The 27,557-nt window shown below is 43.0% G+C and overlaps 1 protein-coding gene across 4 annotated transcripts in view; it reads right to left on the minus strand.

Moving 5' to 3' along the window:
* The window catches only part of LOC310855956 (polycomb protein SCMH1), a 29,731-nt gene extending 7,599 nt beyond the window's left edge, over positions 1–22,132 (minus strand). The window contains exons 1-12 of one of the 4 annotated variants that reach the window (XM_083761171.1): positions 22,059–22,132; positions 20,923–21,075; positions 18,406–18,466; positions 18,011–18,091; positions 16,514–16,584; positions 14,494–14,728; positions 12,140–12,228; positions 10,657–10,903; positions 4,889–5,139; positions 3,391–3,444; positions 3,208–3,345; positions 2,947–3,073 (exon numbers count right to left, since the gene is read on the minus strand). In XM_083761171.1, coding sequence (XP_083617297.1) covers positions 2,947–3,073; positions 3,208–3,345; positions 3,391–3,444; positions 4,889–5,139; positions 10,657–10,903; positions 12,140–12,228; positions 14,494–14,728; positions 16,514–16,584; positions 18,011–18,091; positions 18,406–18,430 — 1,318 coding nt within the window. In that variant the 5' untranslated portion in view covers positions 18,431–18,466; positions 20,923–21,075; positions 22,059–22,132. Of the gene's footprint in view, positions 1–2,946; positions 3,074–3,207; positions 3,445–4,888; positions 5,140–10,656; positions 10,904–12,139; positions 12,229–14,493; positions 14,729–16,513; positions 16,585–18,010; positions 18,092–18,405; positions 18,467–20,922; positions 21,076–21,611; positions 21,744–22,058 lie in introns of those variants that run through there. The other 3 variants (XM_083761170.1, XM_083761168.1, XM_083761169.1) reach the window with 3 other exon arrangements.
* Between the last annotated feature and the right edge of the window lie 5,425 nt (positions 22,133–27,557).

Genomic DNA, 27,557 nt, shown 5'->3' on the forward strand with positions numbered 1-27,557 from the left:
TTGGTGTCCGCTCAGTGCTCACAGTACAAACATGTATTTAAAAACAATACATAAAATATATCTTTTTTTACATAAACAACTAGTCAACTAGTAAACTAGGCAACTAGTCAAATAGTAAAAATTAAGTAGAAGTGAATGCCCTAGTTCAGGTACACCCATACTGGGGGGGAGAGAGCGCTTAATGCCCTAGTACATAGCAACAAGAACACCAAAGGGGGTTCCCGTCCTGAATGGGATTGGGATAAATTATGCTTTAGACAACTGGACCTAAGTCTAAGTCTAGATTGATTACATAGATTGCTCGATTATTAATATAAATCACCAGTGGCAGCCCTATTCACTATAAGCAATATTCTTACGTTTTCCAGAGAAGTCTATAACGATGTGTATTGTACATATGGTCCTGTTGCTTTGTTGCATTTTCCTACTTATGATAGTTAATCAAATGTTAAAAGGGTAGGCACGATAAGCTAAGGCTTCAGCCAACACCTTTTTGGTCTATGCTAAACGTAGTGTACAGTACCTGTGGTGTGTAGTGTACTGTGGTGTTGTAGTGTACAGTACCTGTGGTGTGTAGTGTACTGTGGTGTGTAGTGTACTGTGGTGTTGTAGTGTACAGTACCTGTGGTGTGTAGTGTACTGTGGTGTGTAGTGTACTGTGGTGTTGTAGTGTACAGTACCTGTGGTGTGTAGTGTACTGTGGTGTTGTAGTGTACAGTCCCTGTGGTGTTGTAGTGTACAGTACCTGTGGTGTGTAGTGTACTGTGGTGTTGTAGTGTACAGTCCCTGTGGTGTTGTAGTGTACAGTACCTGTGGTGTGTAGTGTACTGTGGTGTTGTAGTGTACAGTACCTGTGGTGTGTAGTGTACTGTGGTGTTGTAGTGTACTGTGGTGTTGTAGTGTACAGTACCTGTGGTGTTGTAGTGTACTGTGGTGTTGTAGTGTACAGTACCTGTGGTGTTGTAGTGTACTGTGGTGTTGTAGTGTACAGTACCTGTGGTGTGTAGTGTACTGTGGTGTTGTAGTGTACTGTGGTGTTGTAGTGTACAGTACCTGTGGTGTGTAGTGTACTGTGGTGTTGTAGTGTACTGTGGTGTTGTAGTGTACAGTACCTGTGGTGTTGTAGTGTACTGTGGTGTTGTAGTGTACTGTGGTGTTGTAGTGTACAGTACCTGTGGTGTTGTAGTGTACTGTGGTGTTGTAGTGTACTGTGGTGTTGTAGTGTACTGTGGTGTTGTAGTGTACTGTGGTGTTGTAGTGTACAGTCCCTGTGGTGTTGTAGTGTACTGTGGTGTTGTAGTGTACTGTGGTGTTGTAGTGTACTGTGGTGTTGTAGTGTACAGTACCTGTGGTGTTGTAGTGTACTGTGGTGTTGTAGTGTACTGTGGTGTTGTAGTGTACTGTGGTGTTGTAGTGTACTGTGGTGTTGTAGTGTACTGTGGTGTTGTAGTGTACAGTCCCTGTGGTGTTGTAGTGTACAGTACCTGTGGTGTTGTAGTGTACTGTGGTGTTGTAGTGTACAGTACCTGTGGTGTGTAGTGTACTGTGGTGTTGTAGTGTACTGTGGTGTTGTAGTGTACAGTACCTGTGGTGTTGTAGTGTACTGTGGTGTTGTAGTGTACAGTACCTGTGGTGTTGTAGTGTACTGTGGTGTTGTAGTGTACAGTACCTGTGGTGTGTAGTGTACTGTGGTGTTGTAGTGTACTGTGGTGTTGTAGTGTACAGTACCTGTGGTGTTGTAGTGTACTGTGGTGTTGTAGTGTACTGTGGTGTTGTAGTGTACTGTGGTGTTGTAGTGTACTGTGGTGTTGTAGTGTACAGTACCTGTGGTGTGTAGTGTACTGTGGTGTTGTAGTGTACAGTCCCTGTGGTGTTGTAGTGTACAGTACCTGTGGTGTGTAGTGTACTGTGGTGTTGTAGTGTACAGTACCTGTGGTGTGTAGTGTACTGTGGTGCTGTAGTGTACAGTCCCTGTGGTGTGTAGTGTACTGTGGTGTTGTAGTGTACAGTCCCTGTGGTGTGTAGTGTACTGTGGTGTTGTAGTGTACAGTACCTGTGGTGTGTAGTGTACTGTGGTGTTGTAGTGTACAGTACCTGTGGTGTGTAGTGTACTGTGGTGTGTAGTGTACTGTGGTGTTGTAGTGTACAGTACCTGTAGTGTGTAGTGTACTGTGGCGTTGTAGTGTACAGTACCTGTGGTGTGTAGTGTACTGTGGTGTTGTAGTGTACAGTACCTGTGGTGTGTAGTGTACTGTGGTGTTGTAGTGTACAGTACCTGTGGTGTGTAGTGTACTGTGGTGTTGTAGTGTACAGTCCCTGTGGTGTGTAGTGTACTGTGGCGTTGTAGTGTACAGTACCTGTAGTGTGTAGTGTACTGTGGCGTTGTAGTGTACAGTACCTGTAGTGTGTAGTGTACTGTGGTGTTGTAGTGTACAGTACCTGTAGTGTGTAGTGTACTGTGGTGTTGTAGTTGCGAACGCAGTGAGCCACTTACTATGACAGCAAGGGCTGAATGTCTGTGTGTCTGTGTGTGTGTCTGTGTGTCTGTCCCGCTGTTACACCACCCGCCCGCCACCAGAGGGCGCAGCTGTAGCACACACACACACACACACACACACACACACACACAGGGCGCAGCTGTAGCGCACACACACACACACACACACACACACACACACACACACACACACACACACACACACACACACACACACACACACACACACACACACACACACACACACACACACACACACACACACACACACACACACACACACACACACGAGCTGCGTTCGCTTCCCGCGTTTGCGCGTCTTACTTGTGTACAGTCCCTGTGGTGTGTAGTGTACTGTGGTGTTGTAGTGTACAGTACCTGTGGTGTGTAGTGTACTGTGGTGTTGTAGTGTACAGTCCCTGTGGTGTTGTAGTGTACATGTACAGTACCTGTGGGGGCCTGTAGTGCAGAGTTGGGGATGGTAGCGTTGTCCAGAGGCACAGTGCTGGTGTCAGGCTCTGGGGTGCTGCTAGTGGGGGACGTGGGCACTGGGTTAGGGACCACCCGTGGTTTTCTCTGGACAGACACACACACACACACCCCACACACACACACGTAATCGATTCGATGCACATTTGCTGTAAACATACACTGATTACCTAAATTGTAGGTGTGTGTGTGTGTGTACATTAACGTGTTGTTTTCCCTACTTTGCTGCCCGGTTTGGGACCTCTTTTCTTTGGGATTTTGATGGGTTCTGTCTGGCTCTGGACCTGCTGTAGAGCAACCCTCTGGGCCCAGTTGGCAGGCACTCTGCCTCTGGGTCGCCCCGGGGCGGTCACTGGCCTCCCCGGGCCGGTCACGGGTCGCCCCGGGCCGGTCACTGGCCTCCCCCCCGGGCCGGCCATGGCGCCCTCCAGCCAGCCAGCTCTCTTGGCCCAGCCCATCTATATGCAGACAGCAGGGAAAAGGTTATTGTGGTGGGGCAATGCTCATATTATATTGCTGGTGGGTTAAAATAGAAACTAAACCCCACATCACAAACTGTTGATTGTGATGTCACAAGACTGATATCTATTAATGAAGATATCACATCAACTGGTAGCAAAACCAGCCAAAAGCAGAAAGCCGGTTCAGTACCTTGCTTTTCTCCATTCGATTTGGGCTCGGCAATATATCTATAACTAGCGCACCTTAGAAATCACACCCGTGTGAAGTGAGGGGCGCTCTTATAATCGTACATAATCATGGCGTAACATGTCGATTTTCTCAGACAGATATGACATAAATTCTCCATTCATTGCCAATGAATGTGAATGTGTCGGACGAAAACAGCTGATTTGCTCGGACACATATGATGTAAATTCTCTATTCATTGTCAATGTTTGTGTAAGACGAAAATCTACACTAATAGCTGAATATAACCCATTCTGAACGGGCACATTCCGAGTGGCGCGATACGAGCTTGTAGGTCTGCTATTTTTGAAAAATCGAAGAGCAACTGACATTTCTAGAATCTGATCTCAGGTCAGAATGGGTTCATCAGACCAGTGTGTGTCCAGTGGAAAACCTCGTATGAATCTGATCTCAGGTCAGAATGGGATAAATACAAATGCTGGCATGTCGAAAAAAAGGATGTTGCAAAGATGAATTGCAAATTGTATGAATGACTTCCCCCACATCCAAAGATGATTACCATCACATGTCAAAGATCAACGTTGTGATTCATTCGATTACCCAGGCCTAATGTCAAGCATAACACAGATTTAGGCTTGGACTCTGGAGTTTTACTTTTTAACCCATTCTGACCTGAGATCAGATTCATAACGAGGTTTCCGCTGGACACACACTGGTCTGATGAACCCATTCTGACCTGAGATCAGATTCTAAAAAAATGTCAGTCGCTCTTCGATTTTTCAAAAAATAGCAGACCTACAAGCTCGTATCGCGCCACTCGGTGGCGCGATATGAGCTTGTAGATCTGCTATTTTTCAATAGCTAAAGCATAACATGATGCCAACACCAAAATGGGTGCCCGTTCAGAATGGGTTAATGAAGATGGAATATTATGCAGCCAGAAAAGGGCAACATACGTAGGTCTATAAAAATGTTTCCTGGCAACAAGACGCTTACATGGAATGTCGTCAATCTGAACAGCTGGAAAACATTTCCCTGGTATTCCGTCACAACTAATCATCCGAATGCAAGAGGATACTGTAAATTCACTCATCATCACGCCGAACATATGTTGTCAATGCAATGCAAATGGGACAGACATTCATGTATACAGTATCGAATAGAAGCAGTGTAACAATGGGCACTTTGGGGGGTATTTTGTGCCAATGCATTATGTCACAGAAGGACCGTCCGTAACTAAAGCTCACTTCTTACCTTGCTGCCAGGCTTCGGGCCTCGCTTCTTGGGGATCTTGATGGGCTCCAGGCTCTTGCCCGGCTGTGTGCTGCTCTGCGTTCCTACCGCAGAGCCCTTCTGAGCCCAGGGCCCCGTCAACTTGGTTTTCCTTCGGCCTGGCTTGCGTCCCCGGGCCCTCTGGCCCGGGGGTCTCCCCACCGTGGGAGTGGGGTGCATAGTCGGGCTCTCCACAGTCCCGTCTGGCAGGGCCCCGAGGCTCTTAGGTAACACTATAGAAGCACAAGGACCATGGAGGGGACATGGTGAGAAATAGGAACACAACCAATGACAAAAAACATGTGAAATAGTAATAGAACATAGGCATTAGCAACAGCATTGGCAGTCTGGCACATATATAGCTTTAATTGAAAACAGTCATGTTGAATATGAAAACTCCTGCAAAATAATATAAATGGATCATTTTAATTCAGTCAAAACCTGCAACCTGAACTGACATTTTTAGCAATGTCGAAGGCTGGCTGACACTAAACAATTATTTCTGGACACAATTGCGCAAACATTTTAATTAGATTTGCACACACCCACGCCCACAGAGTTTGCACAAGCACAACAGTGACTGGTTTGGCTTGCATAACCACGCACTTAAACCACACACACGCAACAGCAGCAGCAGCAACAACTATTGGTTAATTCAACCATTCATAGGTGTTGTAAAGAGCAGAGTATTATTATATGAGGCGTAACGCTTTGCATATCGTAGGATGAGGATGAATGACATGTCAAACGTGCATCCAGACAGCCTTTGTGCAAAAAGGCTGTAATGACCCAGTTTGCTTTCAGCTAGAAGGAACAAAGAGGCAGCTTGTGTTACACACGAAACAAACAAACACAGGCACAGCATTACGGTCTCATGTGTTACACACTTTCACTGCATAATAAGTTATACAATACATCAGGGAATAATTATTGAAAGACAGAGAGTGCTAGACAGAGACAGAAATGGGAACAAAATGCTTACACACACGCGCGCACATACACACATCACATCACATTACATCTCTAGGTATACTAATATTATGCATCATTCTCTTACTGGTAAACTACCTCCTTAAACCTTGTTAAAATGTTATTCTGGAACCTACACGATTTGTTCTCATGATTCCACAGTTCTTAAAAGTCCCCCAGGCTTGCGTTGGACTTGGTAAAACGGCATTCTCCTTTGATGCCTTTTGGAATGTCCTCCAACTACAGATTAAAGTTCTTGGTTGGCTCTCTGGCAGAGTTCAGGACTGCTCTCAAGCTGAAAACTGTTTTAATTGAATACATTCTTTTTTCTTTTCCTGCGATTGATACGTTTGTTCTTTTGCTTGTTTTAAAATGCCTGTGAACTGCCTTTTTGAGAATAAATAAAAGGTTTTAAATGAAACAAACGCATATTAGTCATTTGTCTTTCATGTCTTTCTAAATTAATGTGTTTAAAATAATGATGATTTTGCGGTTTACATGTGGCATCTTATGTTTTGGCAGAGACAGACAGCAGTACAGAGACTTCCTCCTGCCAGTTAGTTTATTAAGAGTCTGTCATCAACTAACAACCAGTAAAAGTACAAAAATATTGGGATCAAAATGTTCTTAAAGTACCAGAAGTAGAAAGTACTCATTATGCAGAATGTCCCATTTCACAAGTTTCCAAATGTATAACACGTCTTTTGAAAATAGCAGATCTACAAGCTCACAATGCGTCACATTGAAACACATCGCGAGCTTGTAGATCGACTATTTTCAAAAGGACAAAATGCTAGTCAGCTCTTCTGCGACTCTGGTCTAACCACCTTCCAGGCTCTCTTGAGAAACCTCATGTTCAGCTTTAAAAGCAGACTTGATGGGTCACATAATAACGTGATTAAGGTGTTGACTAATCCTAGGTTTAGCACTGTTAGATACCGCTCTTTGATGTGGAAACATTGGTATGAGTGCCTCCTATAGATTTTTTATGTTTTTAATTGTTGTTTGTCATCTACTGGCTACGGCTGTCAATAAAGTTTCATTCATTCATTCAGTATAGGGCTGAAGTGGTTAATGTATGTTTTGTAATAATAATCAAAATCTACAAAGTAACTAGTAGTAACTAAAGTTCACTTAATTAATAATTGTAGTGGAGTAAAAGTACAATATTTGGATCCAAGATGTAGTGGAGTAGAAGTAAAAGTATTGGAAATACTCAAGTACAAATACCCTTAAGTACAGTCACTACTTAGGGTTAGGGTTATGTACATTAATAGCAGTATGTGATGTCTCCGCTTTTCTTGTGTTAAGTTGTAGATTCAGGCTTTTGCAGTTGTTCTAATACTGGCCTAACGGATGAGTGCAATAGTAAGAAGTTGGCATTGCTTTGCACATCACACCATGATAGATGATCACAAATCTTAGGCTTTTCAAAAAGTCTAAATTCAGAAGATGGCTCAGAGTATGGTTCATTTGAACATGCTTTGCAAGCGCTCTTAATTGTCCAATATGAATCGGTTCATTAAATACGGGTGTAAGTAAGGGTGAACACTAAGAGAAAGTGCTCTCAGGAAACAGTCATCGCAAATCATTTTTGCTATTTTTTAATACACTATAGCATTCATTATATCGTCCTTTGAGACAGACTCCATGAATCCGGTAGTCCAAGGAGCTGTAAACCAGCTGTGTCAACCAACTGCAATATGTATTTACAAATACTATCTTGACCCATGCTTGTGTTTGTTCAGGGAAACCGGCTAAAGATTAGGGGATTTACATGCAAGTCTATAGGTTCTACGTGGAATGATGGGTTTGCTGTAGAATGATGAAAGCTAGTTGTCAGTCAATAATAACATCTGGCCTGATGGTTCAAAAACAGATCAATGGTTTCAGCAGAGGATTACCTGGCTGTTCAATAACAGGCCCTAGTCTCTCAGCTTCTGCCTGTCGGCTGCTTTTGACATCAAGGAGCGTAAATTGAGAACCATAAACAGCCATAAAAGGGCTGAGTAACGAGAGATAGAAGTGTGGGCGGAATGTGGATAGAAAATTGTGCTTCATGAAAAATCATAATAAAGTGGCGAGCAGCTGACAGCCGAGAGACGGCGCACGACATGTATCTCCCACCCATGATGCTTAAGCTTAAATTCATCTAGAACAGATAACATTGAGCCGGTGGGACGGCGTTTCACATTGTCAGCCACATCAAAATCACAGATAATACCGACTGCGTGAGAGAGAAGAAACACTTTAACCACAGTAATTGTTCATAATTGAACAGTGGGCTATAAAGTATGCAGTCACACGTGTTTGTCAAGCTATATTGATGTAAAACTATCTCAGCATTAATAGCCAGCATTGTAACATAATGCAACATATACAGTATATACCATGAACCTACAGTAGTACTATATAGAAGACATTACTATATATAAGGCAAGGCAGCTAGTCACTTTGCACCTGCAGTGCAAACCTATGGAACATAACATACCCCCATCTCTCCGTTTCTCTCATGCACGCTCATGCACACTCCCTCACACACACAGAGTTGTGTATATAGACTAAGCTGCAGAGGTATTTGTCCTGGATCAACCCCTGGACAGATTTACGAGGAGAAAGCGGTCTGCATCCATTAACACATGCCTTGGCCTGCGGGGCCGTGCAACATTTAAAATACAGTGCATTTATTGAAACGACACAAGGATGCACCACGAATCGATGAATAGACACAGCCTAGACTGCAAGTTATACTGCTGTTTTTGGCCGAGCGGAGATTACCAAAGTCAATGGTGCAGGTTGAAAAGGACAACCTTTGCGCCTCGGCAGTCGGCACGCAGGATAAACGGTTTAAAATGCCTAGAGAAGGTTGAAAGGTTACAGCTGCAGCACACATGCTGAATCTATGGGGGAAAAGTATGTAAAACACAGGCACACAAAAACAGAACTCTTTGTTTTTGTTTTTTTGCTCTACCGAGTTCATTGGGTTCACCCGAGGATTCACGTTACAAAGTTAGACAGCTTCTACAAAAAGACGAGGTTTTGAACAGCATTCAACGAGACGCTACGCTCCTCCTGCCTCTCTCTCTCTACTCACCTCTCTTCTCCGCGTGACGACGAGGCAACGGTTGGCTTTCTGTGCACACACAGCTGTACTCTGCTTCAACCCGCACAGCACCTCCACTTACTGCTCTCCCACTCTGCCTCTGGCCTCGCTCCTCCTCCTCCTCCTCTCTCTTTCCTTATTTCCTTCCTCCCTCCCTCCCTCCACGCTCCAAGACAATGTAAACAATCTGCCTTGTCGCGGCATATGTCTCTCTCTCTCTCTCTCTTTCTCTTCCGCCTTTCATTCCTCGCCTGTCTCCGGGGGGGGGTGTCTATATACTAACAAGTGTTTGTCTTTTCTTTTTGTTTTTGCCAGGGTGCCAACATGGGGCCCTATAGAGGGGTACCCATACCCATGCAGGCTCACTTCAACCGCCTGCCACCCCCCCCACCCCCCCTCCCCACTTGCCAACTGGGTGAATGCAAGCCAGGCACCTCATAAGAACGGGCAGCGGAGGACACGTCCTCCCTTTCCCCTCCTTTTGCTGTTTCCTCTACTCCTTCACATCCTGTCCCCCCCCCCCCCCCCCCCCCCACACACACACACACACACACACACACACACACGCACACGCACACGCACACGCACACGCACACACACACACACACACACACACACGCACGCACGCACTTTCACGAAGAGGTTCTCTCTCTCATACTTAATCAGTTGCTCTAGGTTACAATGTTTGTTTGGCTGTTCTGCCACCACAGAGTGAGGCTCCTTTGTTTGTTACAAACTCGAGATAATTATCGCAAGCGGAGCTGACAATGGATCACACATAGTGTTGCTCCTCAGATACTTGCATAAGATCCTCAAAGAAACTCAAAAACATACTGTGAATTGAAACATACTCCTGTAAGTGATTTGGATTCAGTATGGCATGGTGGCTAACTGTGGGGAATGTTTCTTTTCAACACAGCACTCTGACGTCAGAGCAAAGGTGACAAAACAACTGATTGTGTGGCTGAATGTAATGTGCACTGTAAAACAATTTGGATAAAGTTGTGCTATATATATATATATGCAGCAGTTACCATGTACCATTGAATGATGCACACTCTCGCATAGGAGTACTATCGATTATTACATTTCCCAGAATTCCACAATAAACGCGCAAAAATGTGCACCAGTTCAGGTCGCCATGTCATAGACCATGACGTAGGCCAAATGCCGTTCCCGACTGGCTATCTCAACAAGCGACGGCACTCCACACGCCTCCAGGCCCCTCAGAAGCGTTAATATTGTAACCTCAACACATCATTACACCAGAAATGATCCCATAGCAGCAGCGTTCTGCTCAATCACTGCGGATGCAGCCTAACATTCTGAGAAAAAAGTATTTTTAAACAGAGCATAAACACGAAGTGGACTGCTGTGCTTCCTTCTTCCGATTGGCTACGGCCGATCACGTGACACACGCGTCGACGCAGTGCAAGGCATGTTGGGTTACAGCCAGGTGCATGATGCTGCATGATTAGATCAAGATTCTGACAGGTCTGGCTGCATCCAATCCAATATAACAAATTTCAATATTCAAAGTTTTAATAATCAATTATCTGTTCCTAAGGCTAACAAAAATAATGACTTTTTTACAAAATGACAGCCTTTACAGACACTTTACAGATAATGGAATTGTGTATAATATAAAAAAATAACAACATGGTTGTTGTCTCCAGACCTTTGGTGCCCGGCGGCTGCAGGTTGTCTCCAGTGAGGGCACACCAGCCCACGGGGAATATGTCTCTGGAGTCGTAGCGGCAGTAGTAGTCGAAGGCGCCCCGCCAGCCGTCGAAGGTGACCTGCACCTCCACGCCTCGCAGGGCGCCCACCGTGGCCGGGCAGATGAAGTGGGGGTTCTTGCGGTCCACCGCTTCCAACTTCATGCCCACCTGGAAGGAGTTCTGCTCCGGCACGGGAGGTTCCTGCTGGGGAGCAGTGTGATGAGGGGGGGGGAGGAGGGCAGCATGGCAGAGGATTGAGGATGGCAGAGGGTGAGGGGATGGCAGAGGGTTGAGGATGGCAGAGGGTGAGGGGATGGCAGAGGGTTGAGGATGGCAGAGGGTGAGGGGATGGCAGAGGGTGAGGGGATGGCCGAGGGTTGAGGATGGCAGAGGGTGAGGGGATGGCCGAGGGTTGAGGATGGCAGAGGGTGAGGGGATGGCAGAGGATTGAAGGATGGCAGAGGTTGGAGGGTGGGGTGGCAGAGGTAGGGATGGCAATAACGGACTGGTTAGTGGATTTCATCACCTAGTTAACCCATTCTGACCTGAGATCAGATTCATACGAAGGTTTCCACTGGACACACGCTGGTCTGACGAACCCATTCTGACCTGAGATCAGATTCTAAAAAAATGTCAGTCGTTCTTCGATTTAAAAAAAAATAGCAGACCTACAAGCTCGTATCGCGCCACTCGGTGGCGCGATATGAGCTTGTAGATCTGCTATTTTTCAATAGCTAAAGCACGACATGACGCCGACACCAAAATGGGTGCCCGGTCAGAATGGGTTAATGAATGAATGAGTAATGACTCACATAATATGCTAACACACGTATTTACAAATTGCAACATTCAACATAAAAGGTTGTGGGCATAATAATAATAATATGTGTCAAAACTAAATATGACACTGACTTTAACTAAACTAAATCAAATTTGAACACACCATCTTGTGCCTTGCATGAACATAGACATGGGTGCAGTTTGCCTGTCTCATCTATGTATACGCATGGGAGCAGGTATTTGTTCATCACATGTTCGGCATACACATACAGTACATGGGTCAAGATAAAGAAGTTGGGGTCAATGTATGAGTGTAATGTGTGAACAGTACGGCTGGAATTACCGATTATTTCCTTAGTGTTTAACTCCTAACTTTGCGTTATTCGCTTAGAATGGAATGCCCAAAATAGAGGTCGATCATTAATCGATTATTTGACTAAATAATGAATTATTTATGATCATTTTCATAATCAATTTTATAAGCAGTTCGATTAACTGCTGTGTTGCGACTGAACATAAAATCCACACCCAATGAATCTGAACAAAACAAGCAGCTATTGAACACAATGTACTTCCTCTCTTCAATCTGGAGTGATAATGAATCTTCATGAATGTGTGAACGTTGAGGGCATGCAGAGCTCGTGAGCCTTGTACAGTTACCTTATGAAAGATGCGTGAGGGGGCCATCTCAGCCCCGTTGAGGGTCTTCAGCAGAAACATGGGCCAGGATGACGCATTGAGACGGAAGCCTGACCAGTGGACAGAAGGTTGTTCAAGGGATTTAGCAGCCAGCAGTGGAATAAGTATTCTGATGTTTTGCTTAATTAAGTCAGTGGTTCTTATATTTGTTCATGCCAAGGACCCCCACAATTATATGTATTTGGCCGCGGACCACCATCGGAAAGTATTTTGTGCCAGGGACCCCCAGAATTAAAGCTTTCTTGCAAAACATGATAATGTGAGAAGAATCTCACATATCTTTCTAGATTTAAAAGATAGCAGATCTACAAGCTCACAGAGTGGTGCTGTGGCTTGTAGATGTGCTATTTTTTTAAATAATAAAATAAATGTATAAAATATGGGTAAAGTGGTTACAATTTATTAATGAGACACTATATTAACCCATTCTGACCGGGCACCCATTTTGGTGTTGGCATCATGTTATGCTTTAGCTATTTAAAAATAGCAGATCTACAAGCTCATATCGCGCCACCGAGTGGCGCGATACGAGCTTGTAGGTCTGCTATTTTTGAAAACGACTGACATTTTTAGAATCTGATCTCAGGTCAGAATGGGTTAATCAGACCAGTGTGTGTCCAGTGGAAACCTCGTATGAATCTGATCTCAGGTCAGAATGGGTTAACACATTTAGCTGGGGACCCCCTAAGTACCCATGGGGGTCTCCGGAGACCCGGACTCCATTTTGAGAATCAATAACTTAAATAAAAGCCAAATAAAATACCACAGGTAGAACTTGAGAATTCAGAATGTTACTTGAGCAAAAGTACACACGTAATTGGCATCAAAATGTACGCGAACCATAACTTGTATTTTCAAATGAAGTATTGAAGTGAAAATTCAATACTTTAATTTAATTACAATATTAGATGTAGTAAGTATTGAAAATAGTGAGTAGTGAGTTACTTTCCACCACTGTTAGCAACAATACACACACACACACACACACACACACACACGCACAGGTGCACACACCCACACGCACCCACCCGCACGAACACACACACACACACACACACACACACACACACACACACACCCACACCCACACACAGATAAGGGTTAGTGACATTTTGTTTTCAAAACATCCAAAACCTTGATGTTGAACCAAAAACATGGGCAACAGGAATTTCAAGAGCAACACTAAAACCACCCTTTCAAGCGAGTACATCGTGTAGCCACTTCATAATGCAACTGGTTCTGGTGCCAATCTGCTGTGGGCAGTGTGACCTTGGACAAATGTGGTGACTTTGTGCTGCAATCCATGCCTCTTGAGCACTGTCCAATCACCAATGTCATACCACCTTGGCCTCTCAATGAGTGCTCTTTCTCATTTAACCCATTTTGGCAGTGACGTCGAAATTATAAAAATGTCTTCTAAATCCTGACTGAAATACCTATGTTTCTATATCAGTGGTGCTCAATATTTCATGTCAAGGAACCCAACATTTGTATGTAAGAGGCCACTGAACCCCATCTAAAAATATGTTGTTCCAGGGGGAAGCATAGATTTGAGTTAAAAAATATATATATTCCAAATTTGCGACACATTTTCACGATTTTTCAAAAATAGCAGACCTAACAAGCTCATAGCGTGCCACTCGGTGGCGTGCTATGAGCTTGTTGATCTACTATTTTTTAATAGCTAAATTATAACAATGTTTAAAACACCAAAAGGGCTTCCATGCCATACCTAAAATATGCGTTAGAATTAATTTTATACTGATCTTTATAATTATTTTTTATACTGAATATATATATATATATATATATATATATATATGAATATATATATATATATATATATATATATATATATATATATGAATATATATATATAGGAACTAGATGCATGATGTAGTAAACGTCTCATTCTGGATAATTATAACACTGACCTGACCACAGTCAAAGAACCCAGAGCATTGTGCAATACAAAATACAGTTAAATTGGGTCAGATCATTTGTCGCCTGCTTATAAGTTCTGAAGGCAGCTGGCCTCACAGCATAACAAAACAAAGCCCTAAGGTTTGTGGCCTGTTATATTGACCTAAAGCTGCATGCTACACTAAACGTTTGTTTCCAGTTATTTATGGTCACAGTTATCTGCCATAGCAGGTTAATTGACTGACATCTTGTGGTCGACATGGGAAATGCTGAAACAGCCAAGATAAAAAAAATGTTCCCTCGTGGCAATGCTTTTATTTCTACGAGAACATGGATGTGTGTGAGCGTGCGCGTGCGCGTGCGTGTGCGTGTGCACGCTAGCAAGTTCTCACCCAGCGGCGGCTGCAGCATGCCCCCGTTCTTCTCGCAGTTGCCGATGGGCTGGATCTCGGAGGAGTCCACCAGTCGCCAGAAGTCGTTCTTGTTGTCGGAGCCGTCCAGCCGCAGGCGCAGCCGCGATCCCGTCAGGCCGACCACGGTGGCGATGCAGGTGGAGGTGGTGTTGCGCGGGTCCTGGGCCTCCAGCTTCATGCCCGCCTTGAACTCGTTCACCGGCGGCGTGGCGCTCTGCGATTGGAGGGTTAGAAACGATTAGCCCATTCTGACCTGAGATCAGATCCATACGAGGTTTCCACTGGACACACACTGGGTCTGATTAACCCATTCTGACCTGAGATCAGATTCTAACAAAATGTCAGTCGTTCTTCGATTTTTAAAAAAATAGCAGACCTACAAGCTCGTATCGCGCCACTCGGTGGCGCGATATGAGCTTGTAGATCTGCTATTTTTCAATAGCTAAAGCATAAAATGATGCGGACACCAAAATGGGTGCCCGTTCAGAATGGGTTAGGAGAGAACGACAACAATGGAGTATCTGAGGCCGACCACTTTGCACAGTAATGACAAAATGATAACCGAGTGTGGTCCTGACTATTAATCATAATTGTTAGACTCGATGATTCAGGGAAATTATTGGAATGTACTTATTTCTCTCGCACAGTCGCGCTATATACTACAGCGGTGATAAAGTGATCAATGTGATTATTTCTTCCATAGTGTGGTCATGCTAATTAATCATAATTGTTACTCAATGAGTCAGGGAAATAATTTGAATATATTCTCTCACTATAAACTATACAGCAGATCGAAATTAAATTCAATGTGTCTCAATGGCTAATTGGTCATTGATATTTTCTATGATTATTAATCTATTAAAATGTAAATATCTAATTATACAGTATTGTTTTATCTACCCTTTTCACAGGTACATGGCATTGCAGATTAATGACAGCTGCAGTTCATTGAAACTAATCGGTTTAATTTAGAGAAAAGAGCAGGCACTGACAATAGTTAATAGTATTGTCAATGTCAATGCTTGCAAATCAGAAGTACTCTTAATCATATTACTGTAGTTACAGCTGTTTTCACCCTATAAAGCCCACCACACACCAGCTGTGTCCCCCGCGCGTCGGACACAGCCGCCTCCATTCAATGAACCTATCGCACACCGGCTGCGTCCGACGCGCGCTGGCACGCGGTCACGCCTCGCCTGCCGCGCCGATGCACCACTGTTCTATTTTCCAGGCGTTGCCGCGCGGCCTCCACCCGGCTATCCGTGGGCGTGGCAATGGAATAGTCAACAAAACTCCCCAACCGCGTGGTAGCGTCCTGTTGGTGTTGCCGTGCGGCTATGGCGCGCGGCAATACTGTACCGCGGCGGTACGCGCGGCGGTCGCAGACGGTGTGTGTCGGGCTTCACACATGTGTGAAAGCTTGATTGTTAAGGTACAAAAGCAATCCAAGAATGTGTGGTTCTCCATCTCCAGAACAGTGACCAGTAGATTAGTAGTATTAGTAGTTAATTTTTAGAGCCGGGACGATGCCAGAATTTTGGGTCTGGTGCTGATCCCAATCCCTGATCCTAGAGACCATTAAACCGATAATTATGTTGTCATAGTGCAAAATATTTTAATCAATTTGAAAAACATATAGATTTGATTAAAGTTTGTCTTCAGAAACATTTAAATTATAAGCTAAAACAATTTAATGAACACAAATACGTTTTTATTTAAACACTTATGGTTACCTATTAAAAGTTTTAAAAATAATTGAACAAGCTCACAATGCATCACAACGAAACGCGTTATAAGCTTGCAGATCTGCTATTTTTTCAAATGTTCTCCTATAATGGCATGACCAAAATATGGACACACCAGGTTCCTTGTACGTCATCATGTTGGGACACATCGTCTGCATAATTCCTGATCTTGATGAAATGATCAAAAAAGCCAAAGAATGGCCAACGCATGGGGCCAAACCGATGCCTCGGTCTGGCTCTAGCAGTTCATTCACCTGTCTGAAGCAGGAGGCAGGTGCAGCACTGGCTCCAGTCTCCTTCAGGTATTTCTCCCAGCTGAAATGACCTGCGGGGTCAAACGGAGGAGCACACAGATGGGCTGAAACTTGTTGCAAGTACAATGGAGTCAAAACGAACGTCGCTGTCGGATGATAACCTTGTGTGTCCAAAGTCGTTACTTTTCAGGAAATGGAAAAGGGAACCTGTGTTCCTTCCAGTGGAGCTCTTGTTAATTGGTTCAACCTTTTATGTTACACACAGACACTTTCACTTTCTAAACTTTACAAAAATAGCAGAAATAGCTAAAAATGCCATCTACAAGTTTGGATTATGAGTTTGTAGATCGGATTACTCTTTTAAGCCAACATTAATTTACAACAACAACAAAAGGTTGGGACATGCTTTCTGTCTGACAGCAATGACATTTAAAACAATAATACTATTTTAGATGACCTTGCAGGACAGTAAAGGCTGCAGCATACTCCAACCAAACAAGAACTATGTGCTGCTTTGGCAGGACAATAAGAACAAAACTTGCTGACGTCCTGTTCAGCAGTTCTTTCAGCTGGTCTAAACGTTCAGAAGACAGAGCCTGTGGTAAGTCTAAAATTGTGGTGTCCTCTAAGAAGTTTAGCAAGTCTTGCTGAAGTTTGACATCCTTTGGAGAGGGCTGCAGTGTTGTTAAGGGATTTAGTTTAGTCTTTTAGTGATTTGTAATCAAAATTAGCCATACCGGTAACGTATTAATTTGTGCAATTTTTCCCCCACAATAGGAAAGAAATTGAGACAGATAAGATAACTGAGGCGAGTTTCTCCGCCAACAATGCATATTAGTGCTTGAGTGTAAGGGCTGCAACAATTAAACTAATAAATTCAATCAATTATGAAAATAATATATATCAATTTAATAAAATAACCTATTTTCATTCAATGTATTTCTTTGCTGGTGAAAGTTACAGGAGTCCATATGATATGTTATATGAAATGTAAGCTTATTATATGAACACAATCATCGTTTCATCATTGACTGCATTCCAACCTATGTTCAAGGGCTTCTGGAAAAACTAAACTTGTCACTTCACCTTTGCGCACAAGGGAAAGGACAGTGTTATTAAGCATTATTTAGTGTGTGCGATTATTATTATAGCCTTGAACACTTTCGATGATATCTACAGATAACAGTGAAATATATTTTATACAGTACACACAATACACAGACAGTAGATGTCTCTAAATACAGTAGCATAAATGGACCAAAAAGTCTAATAGGGCTGCAACAGTAAATCACACTAATCGATTTAGCAGATTATTAAAAAACTATTGAATGAAAACTTGAATGTTTTCATGCTGTTTTGTTGACAATAAATATATCAAATTTTAATTTTTTTTACTGCTGCTCTATTATTTGATTAATCCAAAAATAAATCGATCAAATAATCACTAGGACAACAATGGATAGTTGCAGCCCTACTTCAGTGCTTTACTTGCTGTACCTCCTTGGTACTGGGAAGGCACCCGGGGAGGGCGTCCACTACGGGCATGCTTGATCCGTCTGGCATCTTTCCACTCGATAGCTAAAGCAGAATGTGATAGAGAAGAGATGCTTTAATAAGAAGAAGAAGGCACCACGTTGCATTGCGATATATTGTGAGCTTGTAGATCAGCTGTATTCAATATTTTTGCAAGACACCGCTCAGCGCGGTACGCTTCCCGATTACCTGATTAATTGAAAAGCAAAGCGATACAATAATCACTAAAAAAGATAATGGATCGATAACTGTAGCAGTAGTACTACATCTTTTTTAAATGTGTTTACAAGTTGCCTCACATCTTTGCTGAAATCGTTCCAAAGACAGAGAAAAGCCTAGGAAGAGAAAAAAAGACGTACCTTTCTGTGGCACTGGCTTCCTCATGCTCCAGCGATACTGTTCACTACAACAGTGAGCTCTCTAAAAGAACAAAAACATAAAAGATAGCAGCAGCCATGCGTTTGTGGAGTTCAACAGTTTCGTTCACAGACAATTACATGAGCTGTAAAGACATTGGAATGAGGTACCGTATTCGTCTCTGTACTATGAACTACGTAATGCCACTCTGTCCACAATGACTCACAATTTAATCATTAAAAAACTACAAAAGATCATGAAACTTCATATGAGAGATCTCCAAGTCTACATCAGACATATTTGTGTTTTGATATCGGCTGTTGTTGTAATGGTTGTGGTAATAGTTTGTCTGACAACCACTGTACGGCACACAATGAATTTCCCGAAGGACTAACAACTGTTTAGCTATATGGTTGGCTAAACAGTGGTTAAAAACGTTGAGGCCATGTTGATGGTCAATATATAGCATCTGATAGAAGGATGAGACTGATTGCACTTGAAAGCTTGTCCTGAAGGCTTGCCTTGAGCCACTTCACTTCCCTGCATTATGTTTTCCAGATGACACGAGTTAGGATGTAAATTGATATCAAAGTTTACAAAAAGCGTTACATGATCCCGAATCTGATCGTTCAAAGACAGACTGTCTGCGTGCAGCACGGAGTGCTGTGCCAGCCTGCGTGGAAAAGTGTATGCTGGTCTGCAAGCAGTTCACAGCTCGCTTGCTCCCGCAGAACGCGTGCCGCAGACATATCATCCTTATTCATCGATTTCATTCAAATGTACCTGTGTGGTGAGACCACTGGAGTTGGCTGGGGTATGATGCAGCAAAAAACAAGGTATTTTGTGAGCTCTGCAGATAAATCCCCACATATGCCGAGAGAAAAGACGTGTGTGTGTGTGTGTGTGTGTGTGTGTGTGTGTGTGTGTGTGTGTGTGTGTGTGTGTGTGTGTGTGTGTGTGTGTGTGTGCGTACGTGCGTGCGTGCGTGCAGCAAGAAACTTATAGGACAACTATATTTTTCGATCCTGAATGACCAGCCTAATATTACTTACTTGCTTATTACTTATTATTACTATAAGCCAATGAACCAATCTCTAATTCGTTCATTTATTTAGTTGCCGATAATTTAACTGTACGGTCGCCAATGTTTTTTTTTAGACCTATTGTCTTTTATTGCTATAAAATGTATTTCAAAAACAAATGCTACATGCATTAAAAAAAAAGAAGGTAGAAAAAAATGGGCTTCTGACGAATCCCGGGCCAGTGGTTATAATGGCGGGGCCAGTGATCTTGGCCCGAAGTTGGAGGTCAAGAAATTCAACAGAAAAAGGGAGTTAGAATCTCAAGAGGGGGAAGTGTTGTGTGTTGAGTCATTATTATTAGGACATTATTAGTCAATGGACCATTGGATGAGAAACAGTGGAATGTACAACACATGTATACACATGGGATGCTGCATAGCAAGTGTTACAAAAGCACATATCCCCACCCAACACAACAGTGGTCCCCAGGTTGGTTCTAAGTCAGGGTGGTGGTCCGTCGTTCACAATCAGTTAAAACCCCCTGATCAACAGCATTGGTTACGGTCACACAATGCAAGACATACGAAACAATCACACCACCAATATAAGAATAATTAAGGGTGCAGAAAATACATTTAAAAGGGGGGCTACAGACATGCTACTTCAACTTGTTGCACTGTATTATAGTGCTTCAAAGGCAGTCTTGTTAGCATGCTGGCCTGCTGTCCTGTTTAGGCAGGCAGGGGGCCGCCATGGGAGGCAGATGGGGAGGGTTACAACAAAAAGGGTACCCCAGCTGTCAGCCTGCCCTAGTCAGTCACCCAAAACACACTACACAACATCCACCAGGCTAACCGGCTGACTCGGTTAACTCAACTCCGCAGGATATTATTTACTCAACATGTGGTTGCAGCAGGCGAGTATACAACTGAACACGCGATAAGCCTAATTAAATACACAAATGCCCGAATTAACAAATGGCCATTGTATCAATCGGCCGGAAACGATTCCACTACACCGCCGCTTGTCATTGAGTGTTGATGCGGAGTGTGTGCGGAGAGGTTCAGCTTTGAGGTTCTGTGACCCCTGTAAACTCAACCTGTGGTAGGCACTTAGACACAACACACAGGTCAACGGGTCAAATGGATGTAAACACACTCTTAGCCACAAATAGCCATGTGCACATACAGCCATACTCCTGTCTTAACGGTATAGCTATTAAATACAAAGTCTAAATAATGAATAAGCATTGGTAATAGTTAAGTAATGCGGTATGTTTACATCTGATACTATTGACTATACTACACTATACTCTGTTTTCCGTCTTCAATATGCAGCTGCCTTATGAATATAAACAAATCCATAGCATCTTCATCTAAACAAAAAAGATCACAACCAACTTTCTGGCAATTGTTTTTCCACACGAACAATCCAGCTACTAACACTGACTTATATACAGAGCTGAATAAAACGTTGATACAGAATGAATGCACATACCTTAGAACTTCATACCAGTGTGGAAACGCTCCTCTCTCCTCTTCCCAGTTGGTTTTTCCTCTCTCTTCCTTTCAATAGAAGTGCGCCTTTTTCTTGCGTCAAAGGGGGGACGGCGTCCAAAATGAGAGCGCTACCTCCCTCCTTTTTCCCCGTCTGGGGAAAAGAAAAGTGACAGGATGGATGGGGGAAACAAAACTCACTCACTGCATGCATGCATGCCATGGTGGTGGCTATAATAAGACAAGCTCACGACCTATAAACCTATAAGCAATAACAAAGTTGATACGTGTAACAAAGCGAGAAAACAAAAACAAGAAACCTCATCTGTAACCTCAAAAGTATCCCCGTGTGGCTGAGTGAGTGAGTGAGTCTGCTGACAGAGACACATGTGAGATGAGAAGGATGCAAACACGCTGCCTGTCACAGTGCTGAGACTACAACACAACATACCTTGCGGCGTCGCGCGCGTCCGACAAAAACAGCCGATCTACAAGCTTCACCGGGCGTCCCGCCGCGACGCGCGGTGAGCTTGGAGATCGGCTGTTTTTCCCCCATTCAAAACACAAAAGCTAACAACAACACATGGACGCTCTCTCTCTCTCTCTCTCTCCTCCCCAACAACCAAGCCGTCCCTGCTTCTCTCTGACACACGAGTTGATATTATTACTACATTATACTATTACACTTACATGAGAGCTGCTTTACAAGCTCATTTTAACGCCAGTGCTCAGTTTTGTGTGCTCCAGTTCAGACCCGGTCGTTCCAAATCAGGCTACATACCGTATAAAAAAAACGTGTCCCACCCCCACGAAAAACGGCGTCGCTCGCTCGCTCGGGGACGTAACAGGCTTCATTGCCAGTGTGCTGCTACTATACTACTACTATCCAACATGCTATGCTATGCTAACAACACTCACACACACTCATGCCCATAGAAGCTATCCGAACATGCTAGCCGAATAGCTCGTTGACCTGATTATAAATATTAGCATTAGCAACATATATGAGCGTGCCAGCGCATTCCCAAACCAACGTGCAAGTTAAGACTACTGTACGAGCATAATGAGGGGTTATAACACTGAAGTCGTGCATATAGGGTGAGATGTTGCTTAGTTTGCACACCCGACCATGTTTACCTGGCTTTGTAATGTTTGTGTTATTATTTTTTTTCTGATGTGGATTTAGTGCCTGTCCGCCATTTTTCCCCCTTACGCGATGAGGAGGGGGTGTTTTGCCAACATTGCTGGGCAGACAGACACACGCAGACTGGAAGGAAAAAACAGGGAATCACTGACCCCTGGCGGCCGAAATGTGTTATTGTCCAAAATGTGGTTGATGGCGATGATGATGAATAACAACCATCGATTTGGTTTGGGTAAACAACAGAGGCAAGTCAGGCAACAGTAACAAATATTTTGTAAGAAATTGCGAAAATAGTACATCTACAAGCTCACAATTATGTCGTAATGCCCTCTATTTTTTATTATTTTTTTAAGTTTGAATTTGTCTTTAAAGCAAAACAAATAGGCATAAGTGATTAAAACCAGGAAGAGACAACATTTAGGCATATGCTATATCATGATATCCAAAATTCCAGATGATATCCAGTCTCAATATCACAATATCGATATAATATATCTATATATTGAGACAATGAATATTTTTTTTATTTTGGGGGTCATGAATAATAAACAATATATTACAGAATATTAATATTCATGATTATTGCACCCATTTTCTACACCATTATTGTAGGAAATATATAGGTTTTGTCTTCTGTAGACCAATTAAAAAGAAAATCGCAGTGTGTGTGTGTGTGTGTGTGTGTGTGTGTGTGTGTGTGTGTGTGTGTGTGTGTGTGTGTGTGTGTGTAGGTTACAAAATCTAGTTGCTTTAATTTAAGTGAACCACTTTGACACATGCTGCCCCTATGTTGGCAAGTTATTATAAGCAAACATTTTCAAAAGATTTCAAATAATTACTTTTTTTTTTCCCTCTTTAATGTTTATTTATTTATTATTATTTTAATTATTATTATCATAAACAGCCAAAATAACAGATCCTACAAGCTCACAGTGCATTGTGCATTGCCTGGTTTACCGTTTACATGTTGTTTAAGAACATGGGCCTTAAAGCATTGACCCATTGTACAGACAGAGGACACATTCATGGACTTTGTTCACCTGTTGATGTCGATCCTGTTCGAGGTAACTTATGTATAATCATCAATAGAGTAGGAAGGCACATATATCCCCTTGTGTGTATATTCTCCAACACTTTGTCTGCCTGCCCCTTCTTCGCTTTCCCTCCACTGTCCCCTGTAGGATGATGTTTGACAGGGATGTACAACTGTATGTCTTGTGACATAACCATACCAGCTCAGTTTGTGACGTTTTGAAAGTAGAGGCTCCTGTTCTCCAGCATGGGTGGAAAACTATAACTGTCTAGCATAATCATATGTTCTGTACCACTTGTTTTCAAAGGACTTTATCCTGTGTCCAGCTCTCACTGCCATAGCCAGTTAGGGTGGAGAGTAGTGACAGAGCAGTGACTTACAAAGTCACTGCTGATGGTGTTGCTTCTCCATATTCTGCCAGGTTTTGTCATGGCTGATGTTGCCATGTCAATTTTTGTTTTTATTTATTTTGTGAAACTGCCCTCCTCACTTACAATACAAAGGACCAAAAGGTATTTGAAGTCCTTCACTTTGTCCAGTGTATACGGCTTGTTTGCCTGTTCATGGTAATGTTGGTTAGTGGTTGACTGGTTGTTGGTTGTAGCTGTTGACCAGGATCTTACTTTTCTCTTCAATTGCTCTCGATACCACAGCAGCGAATGCAGATAGGTTGACGATGTCCGAATACACAAATCTGATCAGATTTCTTGGAAATGACTGTGTTGACACTTGACAGTCAGTCCTAAAGATCAGATTTGAGAAACAAACGGGATTTGCTCGCAGTCTGAACTCAATAATAGCCTCATTGAACGTGAAGTCACATACAAACCTGAAACAGCTTTGAAATACATCACCAAAATCCAATACAGTACAGTAGCTACATCGTGAAGATATTTCAGATTTAAAAGAAAGAAATCAGTGTATGCGTGAAAATGAGAAATGGTGGCCATTTGGTAATGCCATGCCAATTAGGTCTTGGATAGCAACTGTAACAGTGTGATTTGGAGGAATACCGCAGTGAGGTTCAGTTGCGTGCAATGGTCACCTGGCAGCAACATTAATGCCCATTTCAGCCTACGGTGCAGGACAGGCCACGGCCCAATGGCCCCCTGCACCCCAGGCAATTATGTTTGGTTTCACACGGTGAAAAGGGTTAATTGGCGGCGCCCACGCGCCTGATTGGACCTGCTTCACGCCTGTCGGCCTTCATTGCATCAAAGGAGACCCCTCAGTCCATCAGAAGCTTCTCTGAGTCATTATTCCACACACACACACACACACACACACACACACACGCGCACACACACACAGAGCCTGTAGGGCTTAGACAATACCTTGTGTGTCATGTGGAGTGTGCACACACTCCCCCACTCACTCTCACACATCGTCCGTGCACTAGTGAAGTCTATGCATGAACATGCACCTGCACGTGTACACACGCACACGCACACACACACACACACACACACACACACACGCACACACACACACACACACACACACACACACACACACACAGATGCACTACTCTAGGTACACAGGTTTAAGAGTGCTCACTCACTGTCACAGGCAGCCTAGTTCTGAGTAAGAACACTAGGGGTCAGTGTTGGTTTATCAAATGACTATGCATCAACTCTCCACGGGTTGATTGGGTTCCCTTACTTCTGTTCAATAATATACATGCACTTTACTGCATTATTATAATTATTATATATTCACACATCTCTGGGAATCTAGCTAATTATCTGTACATTTAAGTATCATCTTCCGACTTCACCATACACTCCAGCGTTATTTCCCGTCTTATTCTCATATTTCAGACTTAAATTATAACTCTGGATATTGCTGTGCAGTGTACTGTGCACCTTATAGTGACTTTTTTTGTTGTTGCTCCTGTGAGCACCCGTAGATATTCCTTACAGTTGTGCCAGTTCTACGATTGTGTTTTGATCCTTTTAACATGACAGCTGGATCAATAGCTGACGCATTTGTTCATCGATTGGTCATGTTTATACCTCAGCGTTGTGTCACATCCTTCGTCATGTACTCCACACGTGTGTGTGTGTGTGTGTGTGTGTGTGTGTGTGTGTGTGTGTGTGTGTGTGTGTGTGTGTGTGTGTGTGTGTGTGTGTGTGTGTGTGTGTTGTGCCCAGTGGTGTACTGTATAGTAACTAAGTATATGTACTTCAGTACTGTATAGCCTTCTTATAATAAATGTTTTTATTTAGTATTTTGTTTAGTATTTGTAGTAGTACAATTCAAATAGAACTATTGTGCTTTTGTCTCCACTAGCTACATTTATAGCAAGGAACTCTTGAGATCCAAACTCATTATGAATTAACCACTTAAGGCTTATCAAAACTAGGCCTACTGAAAACAGCCGAGCTGTGAGCTTGTATCGGCTATTTTAAAATGTCTCACTATTTCCTTTTCCATTTTTTGCAATGATGAAAATGTACTTTGTAAAGTTGTGCTCTTGAACACTTGACGTATTTCATTGAGCATAATTATGCTTTGCCCACCACTGGTGCATGCCTCCTGTGTGCCTGGCTGTGTGGGAAAAAATAGGTGATCTACAAGCTCACTAGGCGCCACTATGCAAAGCACTGTGAGCTTGTAGATCAGCTATTTTCAGAGTGACCACACCGACACGCAACAGAGTATACAGTACAAGGCCTCAGGATCTCCATGTGGTTTTGCTTCATTATTAATAAAGCCTCTTCAACCGCTAGGCTACGGTACTGGGAGTCTATGAAAGTCCATCAGCCATTATACAAGCCAGTTAGCCTGGCAAATAAATGAAATAGTAACACTATGGGTGTTTGGCCACATCCAACGCCAGGCCACATTACGCCTCTACATGAATGAATCCCACCCTGTGGGCAGATTTTAACCCATTCTGACCTGAGATCAGATTCTAAAAATGTCTTCTACATCCCGACAGTTTTCATTCTGACCTGAGATCAGATTCTAAAAATGTCTTCTATGTCAGTCGATTTTTCAAAAAATAGCAGACCTACAAGCTCGTAGCGCGCCACTCGGTGGCGCGCTATGAGCTTGTAGATCTGCTATTTTTCAATAGCTAAAGCATAACATGATGCTGACACCAAAAGGGATGCCCGCCCAAAATGGGTTAATATAAAATACATTTTATGTTAAAAAATGACATGGTATTCTTTGAAAAATTAAAAAATGTGTTTTCATAGTGATACCATTAAATAAGAACGTGTTGGTTCCATTACAGGCCAGAACACAATCAATTGATTGATCATTAACGTAATCATGTTCTGAAAATGCCCACCCATCGGATCACACAGGCAGCTGACAGTTAACCCATTCTGACCTGAGATCAGATTCATACGAGGTTTCCACTGGACACACACTGGTCTGACGAACCCATTCTGACCTGAGATCAGATTCTAAAAATGTCAGTCGTTCTTCGATCTTTCAAAAATAGCAGACCTACAAGCTCGTATCGCGCCACTCGGTGGCGCGATATGAGCTTGTAGATCTGCTATTTTTCAATAGCTAAAGCATAACATGATGCCAACACCAAAATGGGTGCCCGGTCAGAATGGGTTAAGAGGTCAGATGGGTGGGCCGCGAAGATTTTCAAGTGGGCCTTGATCCAGAAAAGGTTGGGATCAGCTGCTCTCCTCTCCATATAACATTCTTTTCTCAAGCTTGTAAAAAATAAATCTAAGAAGTCCACAAAGACTTTGTCATGAGAAATGTCCCTGGCTGTTAAAAAAAAAATCTTCCGTCAGAAGAAGTTGGGACAATATTGACAGGATACGTCAGGCTACATTCTATCACTCTTCATATGGAGAAAAAACCCCATCTCAAATGCTCCAAGCCAATACTTGAATTCAAACCACGTTACACACATGGCAATCATTTGAAGAAATTCTGAACTTAGAAATGCAGTCAAATTTCAAGCAAATGTATTTTGATCACCTATGAGAGGAATTCTGGTTAACAAAATGACTTGTAGGTAGAACACCACCCACTGTGAAAGACTGTGCCAATGTGCAGCCTGCATGGTTCTCAATGTGGGCTCCAGGGAAGTTGGGAACCCAGGTGACCTTGAGGGGATTCCAGCATGTCCCTCCCTATAGCTAGCTGATAGTTAGGAATAGGAACACAATGGAATCTTGTGGGTCTGTTAATTCCAAGAGTGTACAAATGGAACCCAATGAACTCTTATACAGGCCCATTTGGATGAGCTCCACTCTCAATGTCACTGTAAATGAACACTGGGGATTTCACAGTTTAGACTGAGGCCCCAGAGATGGAAAAAACAAGACAATCACAATCATATCAAATGGGGGTCGTTGCGGCCTAATGCATGTCAAACTGCAGGTCCTTCAAACATTGGGACTCACTGGCCTAAAGAGAGGGTTAGAGTTATAGTAGGCTACAGTATATATTGTCAGGATGATAATGGGAACTCCGGTTG

The sequence above is a fragment of the Protomyctophum parallelum genome (genome assembly GCF_964188405.1).
Source record: "Protomyctophum parallelum genome assembly, chromosome: 3".
Classification (NCBI taxonomy): Eukaryota; Metazoa; Chordata; class Actinopteri; order Myctophiformes; family Myctophidae; genus Protomyctophum; species Protomyctophum parallelum.